Below are 9,344 nucleotides of genomic sequence, written 5' to 3'. Positions count from 1 at the left end.
CCAGATCAATGATCCAACACTTCTAAATTTAAAGGATTTTTTTATTTTGGTAATTTCTTATTTGACGCACAATTTCTTTCAGTTTTTCTGACGATTTTTTTCAGTTTTTCTGATGATTTTTTCCCCTGTTTTTCGAAGTAATTTTTTCTTTTTTTCAGAGTAATTTTTTTTCCTGTTTTTCTGACTTTTTTCTGTTTTTCTGACACATTTTTTTCCTGTTTTTTTATTAAATCTAGAAATAAGCATGTTGAACGCTTAAAATGAGAAATTTACTCTTAAAACAAGATAAATTATCTAACACTTCTAAATCTAAAGGCTCTTTTGTACATTTTTTGTCTTTTTTTGGTCATTTTTTGATCAAAAGAAGATGTAAAAAGACACAAAAAATCCAAAAAAGACACAAAAATAGAAACAAAAAGACAAAAAAAAGACACAAAAAGATGTAAAATCACCAAAAGACACAAAGTTTTTGGTAAGAACCAAATAATCATCAGGTCACTCTGCTCGGGCCAGTTCATCACTGCTGGCAGCTTTACTTTATCTGGTTTAAGAGTTAATTTATTATTTTAAGTGTTCAACATGCTTATTTCTAGATTTAATAATCTGAATTTAATAAATCTTGTCAAGGTAAATTATCTGTCCATGCAGCAGCAGATTTACTGTTTGATCTGGTTTTAAACACCTTTTTTTTTTATCAGTGTGTCTAAAGGAAAAGCTCCAGTCAACAGAGAGAAGAGGAGGAATCTTTAATATTTCTCATAAACATATTGACTGTTTGAATCTTTTCCCCGGTATAAACGTTAGTAAAGAAGGAGCCGTAGCGTGTAGCCTGCAGGGCGGGACCTGCTGAACTATGCAGTAAAAGACTAAATATCAGCTGGTGAAGGTGATTTAAAGGACCGATTGTTAAGAAATGATGCTTCATTTCTTAATGTTTGAATCTAATGTATGAAACATGTTTGTGTATAATATGAAACACTTTGAAAGCCAGCAGAGATCACGTTGTGAGTTCCTACCAGATCTGTACAGAAATAATAACGCATTATTCAATTAGAGCTCGTGCTTTTTTCCCTTTAAACATGTCGGGGTTGACATATAATATATATCTTCTGTTTTTTAAGGCTACACCTTTTTTTAACCGGCCAATTATTGTGTTTATTATTTCTTTGTCCTATGAAATGTCATAAAACCGCTTTCAGCTTCTCAAAAGAAGACATTTAAATCCTTTGTCAGTGAAAAACCCAAAGATGTTCAGTTTAATATGAAAATAATAATGATATTAAAAGCAGGAAACAGTTTAAAATCATGGAAACATGATGCATTCACTGGAGAAATAAATATGTTCTCTGTTTTTCTAAATTAACGGTAAAATTATCTCATTAATATCTTCAGTGAACGGCTTATACACGTACTCAGAAAACAGCTTTTTATAAGTTTGCATGAAAATAATTGCAGATTAGTTGTTGATTCATAATCGCAGCTCCAACTTTTCTTGCTAAAAACTTCAAAAATGTCATTTGGAGCAGAAACGTTTAGTTTTACAAGCAGCTGAAGCTGTTTGTTTCCGGATAAATAACCTGATATATATCTGAGTCACACGCATTAGAGCTGCAACTAATTATTATTATCATTATGGATTCATCTGTGGATTATTTAAAAGATTGATCGATTAGTTGTTTGGTGAATAAAATGTATAAAATATCAATGAGTGTTCCCAAACCACAAGATTTTGTCCTCAAATCTCTTGTTTTGTCCACAAACCAAAGAGATATTCAGTTTATTGTCATAAAGGAACAAAGAAACCAGAAATATTCACATTGAAGAAGCTGAAATCAGAGAATTTGGAGTTATTGTCTTTAAAAAAACTGCTCAAACCAGTTATTAGATTATCAAAATAGTTGACGATTGATTTAATAATCGATTATTGTTCCATTAATAGAATAATTGTTGCAGCTCTATAAAACATTATTATCATGAGATTAAAGGAACAGTTTGACTTTATGTAAACTTATTGGCTTTCTGCCGAGAGTCGAATGTGAAGCTCCAACCAGAGTGAACCAGGTTAGTTTATGGGTTTATTACGGTTTGTGGAGGAAACTTCATATTTAATGGTTTATACATCGTTAGTACAAGCACCGTTTTATGACCCATATTTACGTTTATTAGGCGGAGACCTCTAAAAGTCGTTTTTTTTTCTTTAATGCGAGCGAAGACGGACGTTATGAGGACAACAAGTTAAAGAGACTCTGACCAGGAGGCTGTTTCAGGCTGTTTTAGGCTGTTTGTGTCCCATTTAAACCAAAGTCTGTTTCTTCTTTTAATGTCATTATTTGATTAAAAACACAACGTTTGTGATGTGCTTACATATCGTACATAACTATCTTAATGACCTGGGTGATAAAATGCTGTAGGCAAACTAACATGTAACTAAAGTTACATAACAAACAAACCTGATTTTAACCAAAATCACAATCTGAAACTTTGTGTTTTTGGGCCTAAACACAAACAAACAAACAAACTGAATAATGTAGCTGACATCAAGCTGAAGGATGAGAAGGAACTGACAATTATTTGTTTCTCACCAAGATCTCCTTTGTTGCAGAGTTTAGTGATTGTTGGGGGGTCGGTGGCCAGATGAACCCTGATTCTCCAGGGTCAGACAGCTGGATGAATGAATGAATGAATGAATGAATGACTCGTGTTCCTGTTTCCATCCTTATAATTTGACTTGTGAAGCTCCAACGAGCTGCTTGGAGCTTCATATAGTAACCGTTGGAGGCTCATAGAGCTCCACAGGTTGACTCCTGTATTCACCTTTACTCTCTCATGTATTCTACTGCCCCTCCCTCTGTATTATTACCCCTCCCTCTGTATTATTACCCCTCCCTCTGTATTATTGCCCCTCCCTCTGTATTATTACCCCTTCCTCTGCTGTCTGGGTGGAGACAGACTCTCTCCTCTCCTGCTGTTCGAGTGCTCACGCCAGGGGAGATTTTTTTACACGTAGACTTTTAAAAGGCCCGGGTTCTGCTATGATCCAGGGGTTTACAATGTAAATAAAAGAAAAACAGCTTTGTATTTGTTGCGTTTCGCTGTTTGTGGCGCTCTCTGTAATAATCCTGTCATCGTTTTAGCCAAAAGCATGAAGCTCATGATGACTCAAAGGAACTGGTTTCACTTACTTTTCCTCTTTGTTTCTTTTACAGATGTACAATTACAAACTGTACAATGACAAAACAATAAAGTGATGACGAGTTGAATCTGAAAATCTGCTTCTTCTCTTCATCATCCATCCATCCATTTTCCTCCTGTTATCCGGGGCCGGGTCGCGGGGGCAGCAGGCTAAGCAGGGCGTTCCAGGCGTTCCTCTCCCAGCCACAGCGTCCAGCTCCTCCTGGACCCCGAGGCGTTCCCAGGCCAGGAGAGAGATATAATCCCTCCACCGTGTTCTGGGTCTTCCCCGGGGCCTCCTACCAGTTGGACCTGGACCTCCTCTAACGGGAGGCGCCCGGGAGGATCCTTACCAGATGCCCAAACCACCTCAGCTGGCTCCTTTAGAGGAGAAGGAGCAGCGGCTCTACTCCGAGCTCCCTCCGGATGTCTGAGCTCCTCCCCCTATCTCTAAGGCTGAGCCCAGCCACCCAGCCAGGAAGCTCATTTCAGACGCTTGTATCCAGGATCTTGTTCTTTGGTCACTACCCAAAGCTCATGACCATAGGTGAGGGTCCTTAGCTACCCAGAGGGGGCAGTCCACCGTTTTCCGGCAGAGAACCATGTCCTCAGACTTGGAGGTGCTGACTCTCATCCCAACCACTTCACACTCGGCTGCAAACCTCCCCAAAAAGTGCTGGAGGTCCCGGTCTGATGAAGCCAAAAGAACCACATCATCTGCAAAAAGCAGAGATGCAATTCTAAGGTCACCAAACCGGATCCCTTCCTCCCCCGGCTGCTCCTTGAGATCCATGAAGACTATGAACAGAATCGGAGACAAGGGGCAACCCTGGCGGAGGCCAACACCCACTGGGAACGTGTTTGACGTTGTGCTGAGTATGTGGACACAGCTCTCACTTTGGTTATATAGGGATCGGATAGCTCGTAGCAACGAGCCCGGTACCCCATACTCCCGCAGTACCCCCCACAAGACTCCCGAGGGACACGGTCGTAAGCCTTCTCCAAGTCCACAAAACACATGTAGACTGGATGAGCAAACTCCCATGACCCCTCCAGAAGTCTGGGAGGGTAAAGAGCTGGTCCGTTGTTCCACGGCCAGGACGGAAGCTGCATTGTTCCTCCTGAATCTGAGGTTCCAGGAGCCTCCTTTCCAGCACCCTGGAGTAGACTTTCCCGGGGAGGCTGAGCAGTGTGATTCCACGGTAAGTGGAACACACCCTCCGGACCTTTTTAAAAATGGGGACCACCACCCCGGTCTGCCACTCCACTGGCACTGTCCCAGACCTCCACGCGACACTGAAGAGGCGTGTCAGCCATGACAGCCCAACAGAGTCCAGAGCCTTCAGCATCTCAGGGAGAATCTCATCCAACCCTGGTACCTTGCCGCCGGGCAGCTTTTTAACTACCTCAGTGACTTCTGCCAGGGATACTGATGAGTCTTCCCCTGAGTCTTCAGACTCTGCCTCCTCTACAGAGGACGTGTTGGCTGGATTAAGGAGTTCCTCAAAGTGTTCTTTCCACCGTCTGAGGACATCCACAGGTCGGGTCAGCAGGTCTCCTCCCCCTCTGAACACAGCTTGGGCCAAGCCCTGCTTTCCCTTCATGAGTCGCCTGACGGTTTTCCAGAACCTCTTTGAGACCAACTGAAAGTCCTCCTCCATGGCCTCCCCGAATTCCTCCCATACCCGAGTCTTTGCTTCATCGACTGCTGCAGCTGCAGCCCTTCTGGCCGAACGGTACCTGTCTGCTGCTTCCAGAGACCCCTCAGCCAGCCAAGACCCAAAGGCCTCCTTCTTCAGCCTGACGGCCTCCCTCACCGCTGGTGTCCACCAGCAGGTTCTTGGGTTGCCAGGTCTGTCCAGCAGCCTCCCCCACCACCTGATCCACCTCACCACCAGGTGGTGATCAGTTGACAGCTCTAATCCTCTCTTCACCCGAGTGTCCAGAACATGATCAGATCTGATGATACGATAATGAAATCGATCATCGATCTTTGGCCTAGAGTGCTCTGGTACCAGGTACACTTATGAGCAGCTCTATGTTCTAACATGGTGTTAGTTATGGACAATCTGTGACTAGAACAGAAGTCCAATAACAAAACACCACTCTGGTTCAGATCGGGCCGTTCCTCCCAATCACCTCCTCCAGTTCAAAAAGTGTAACTATATCTTATAGATAAAAACATGTTACTCCCTGCTACCTGGTATGAAAGAATCCACTCTTAGGCTACATGTAGCTCAACAACTCTTGTTTCTCTTCAACAGAGATAAAAAATCTACAGTCTGAAAGGCGGAGCTTTAACGCTCATCAACAAGCTTAGATTACACTTTGTGTTAATAAATGTGATTGACAATGTCTTGATTCATGTTGTACTTACAGTGGAAAGGTGTCGTACAGCAGATTAAAAATCAGATCTGCACTTTAACTACTGTGTGACTGACGAGCCTTACACTGACTGTTGTGCAACATGTGGGTCAGAGGCAAACGTCAACACAGGTGGTTTAATTGAGGAGTTTTTTCCTGGCCGATGTGAGGGTCTAAGGACAGAGGGAGTCGTACCATGTACAGTCTGTGAAGCCCTTTGAGGCAAATCTGTGATTTGTGATTTTGGGCTATATAAATAAAATTGATTTGATTTGATTAATCTGAACTGACTGAAGCTGTGATATTTCACTGCAGTTATAGTTTGAAATGATCAAACAGGGACATGTCAGGCTATGACAAATATTTCCTGTTGGTCATAAGAGAAATGCTGCCACGATGGAGAAGCTGCACAAACACGAAGAACTTAAACACTTTAATGTTTCCACCTCTCATTCCTCTGTTGGAGATCCTCATCATGTGCTTGTGACTGCAAGATTTCTGGGACATTTTAAGTATTAGGCAACTACTGTGCAGAGCATGTTTTTGGGACATATAACATAAGTGACGTATGTATTTGGCCACTTTATCTTGTTATGAAAAGGAGAATATAAGTTCATAACAGCTTTGATTCTTAGTGCAAGTTACAGGAGTGCTTTAGAGCTGGTCCAACTGATGAAATAAACACACACTGACATGTTGGTAGAAACTACTCCCTGTCACATGTTCTTGCTGGCTGAAAAACAAAAATGTTGTTCAACTTGTTTAGTTTCAGACGAACTATCAAAATGTTCACGCCTCACCGGAGGATTTTGACATTGTTGATCAGAGCTGAGACGCCATTTTAAGGAGTGAGATATCAGCTGAAACACACGTTTGGAGTTTATCAACTGAAGAAGTGAAGAGACAACACGTTGGTGAGTCCTGCTGACTGAAATATTACTCTTTTTTGACATTTGATATTATTTTGTATTTCTTTTGACTTTGTTCATGTAATGATAATAATTTATCCAATGTATGATGGGGTGGACTCAAGTCCCTTTTTTCTCCTTGAACAGGAGATAAAGGGTAAAAAAATATGATAGATGAATGAGTAGACAAATGAAAATGTTTGAAGAATCACTTAGCAAACTGCACAGTATGAGAAAGGTCAAATGAGTTAGATTAAAAACTCAACATGTACCTGAAGTTTAACTGAGTGACAAACATTGAATTATCTGGATGAAATAAACAGTCATGCTGACATGTTGGCAAAAAATGTTTCCTGTTGAGTGAAAAATATAATGTTGTTCATCTCTTTATAGTGTCAGCCAGCCTGTTGAAATGGGATTCTACAATCTTCTGCTCTCTTCTTCTATTCCTCTAAAGTGAAGCTGAACATGAAGAGTCACATTTTCTTTTTGACACATTTGTTTTGTTCTGGCTGTAAACCAGCTGCCTGTACAAGGAAACTCTCTTCTTCTTTTAATCAAGAGGAAATATTTGACTGAGTTTCATTCTGGCAACAAAGTTACACGACAACATTTCTTGATGTTATGTCATTCTGTGGGAGGAGTAACAGAAATTAGTCGAGCAGATTTTGACACTTTTGATCAGAGCTGAGACGTCACTTTAAGGAGCGAGATCTCTAGTGAAACACACGTTTGGAGTTTATCAACTGAAGAAGTGAAGAGACAACACGTTGGTGAGTCCTGCTGACTGAATTATAACTTCAGGTTAAAATGGCTGAGAAAATTACTCTTGTTGAAAGTTTCCTGAGCTGCCATGTGTGCTCAGAGACTTTCAGAGATCCTGTGTCTCTGAGCTGCAACCACAGCTTCTGTTCAAGCTGCCTGCAGAAACTCTGGGAACAAACTAAGAAAAAAAACTGTCCTATTTGTAAAACAAAGTCCTTAACTGATGAACCAGCTGTAAACCTTTCACTGAAGGAGCTGGCTGACTCCTTTGCTGGGAGACAGAAATCTGGATCATCTGAGACAGAAAAAGAAGAGAAGAAGCTGGAGGTGGTGTGTAGTAAACATCCAGATGTCCCTAAACTGTTCTGTAAGGATGAAGACAGAGCTGTGTGTCCTGTCTGTGAGTTTTCTCTCCACCAGAGTCACAAAGTGGTTCCTATAGAACAAGCAGTCAGTGACCTGAAGGACCAGCTGAAATCTGACTTACAGTCTCTGCAGGACAAGAGGGACAAATACAAACAAGTGGAGAAAACATACAATGAAGTGAGTCAACAGTCCAAGAAGCAGCTGTTGTCCACAGAGAGACAGATCAGAGCAGAGTTCAACAAGCTCCACCAGTTCCTGAAAGAGGAAGAGGAGTCCAGACTGACAGCTCTGAGGGAGGAAGAGGAGCAGAAGGGGAAGACTATCAGCAGAGAGATGAAGAGGATTCAGGAGCAGATCTCCTCTCTGTCAGACAGTATCTCTGCTGTTGAAGAAGAGCTGCAGAAACACAAGGTGCCATTCCTCAGCAGTTATAAAGCCACTCAGACCAGAGCCAGAGTCCAGTGCTCACTGTCAGATCCACAGCTGCTCTCAGGAGCGCTGATAGATGTGGCCAAACACCTGGGCAACCTGTCCTTCAGAGTCTGGGAGAAGATGAAGGAGAAGGTCCACTTCACTCCTCTCATTCTGGACCCAAACACTGCAAGTCCCTGGCTCTATCTGTCTGATGATCTGACCAGTGTGAGACAGGGAGACACATACCAGCAGCTTCCTGATAATCCAGAGAGAAACACTAAGTATCCAGATGTTCTGGGCTCTGAGGGCTTCAGCTCAGGGAAACACAGCTGGGAGGTGGAGGTGGGAGATCATCCTGGCTGGAATATAGGTTTGGTTAAAGAGTCAGTTGACAGGAAGGGAGAGAGATATGCTTCACCAAAATATGGAACCTGGTGTTTATGGCATGGTGATGGAAAATACACTAATGGAGATAATCAGACTGTCAGAGTGAAGAAGAGACTCCAGAGGATCAGAGTCCAGCTGGACTATGACATGGGGGAGGTGTCCTTCTACGACCCTGAAGACAAAATGACTCACATCTACACCCACAGAGACACTTTCACTGAGAAACTCTTCCCATGGATCAGTATTGGAGTGGCTGGTGATGCTAAAACTGCTGATATCAAAATCTGTCCAAGACATTCTTCTCTGTAATGTTTGTTCAGACTTTATTCTGATTTCATCATCTATCTAGATCTCAGTGGAATCATTGAAAGTAAAACATTGTAAATATAAACTCAATACTGGAGCTGCATTACAGGTGATAAACGTTCATACAGGTTTAAATCAGTTCTAATGTTTGGATTTGAACATGTTCATCCTGGTTGGCAGCATATTGTGTTTAATCAGACCACAGTATGAAAAAATATTGTTTCTAAATACTTACAGTTGTGTCATTGTTTTATCCTCATCAAACATCACGTTTGATTTGTAACATTTTCTGATGAGTTATTTCAGTTTTGATCATGTTTTAATCTCAGTATTTTACACATAACACTCAGTCTCAGTGGTTCAGTTCATCCAAACAGATTGTGGCTCTGATTGATTATTGTTCTTTAGTTCTAATGTCTGAAATTAATTCAAAAATTGCAAAATGTTTTTCCTTTTTTATGCAACTTACTATAAAAACATGCAGCACATCAGTCTTTGTTTTAATCTTTTTTGAAAGAACCTTATTGATCAAGTATTCAGTTATGATTTGTTATCAGAAATCTATAGAGATCCAGATTTTAATGTTATGTTTATTTCAATGGACGTCACCAGAATGTTTGCTTCGTTTGTTCTGTAAATACTTTGATTACACTGATGCTGCTT

The 9,344-nt window shown here is 41.3% G+C and overlaps 1 protein-coding gene across 1 annotated transcript; it reads left to right on the top strand.

The window, feature by feature from the left end:
* The first annotated feature begins 7,253 nt into the window (after positions 1-7,253).
* trim35-39 (tripartite motif containing 35-39) lies at positions 7,254-8,684 on the top strand. The gene has a single exon (XM_059333696.1). The coding sequence runs from the start codon at positions 7,254-7,256 to the stop codon at positions 8,682-8,684; it is 1,431 nt and encodes a 476-aa protein (XP_059189679.1).
* The last annotated feature ends 660 nt before the right edge of the window (positions 8,685-9,344 follow it).

The sequence above is a fragment of the Centropristis striata genome, chromosome 5 (genome assembly GCF_030273125.1).
Source record: "Centropristis striata isolate RG_2023a ecotype Rhode Island chromosome 5, C.striata_1.0, whole genome shotgun sequence".
NCBI lineage: Eukaryota > Metazoa > Chordata > Actinopteri > Perciformes > Serranidae > Centropristis > Centropristis striata.
Note: the sequence above shows the minus strand (reverse complement) of the source record. Positions and strands in the feature narration are given on the sequence as shown.

Bases quoted from the DNA above. Each gene is read 5' to 3' on its own strand.
- trim35-39 (XM_059333696.1), top strand. From the start codon at position 7,254: ATGGCTGAGAAAATTACTCTTGTTGAAAGTTTCCTGAGCTGCCATGTG.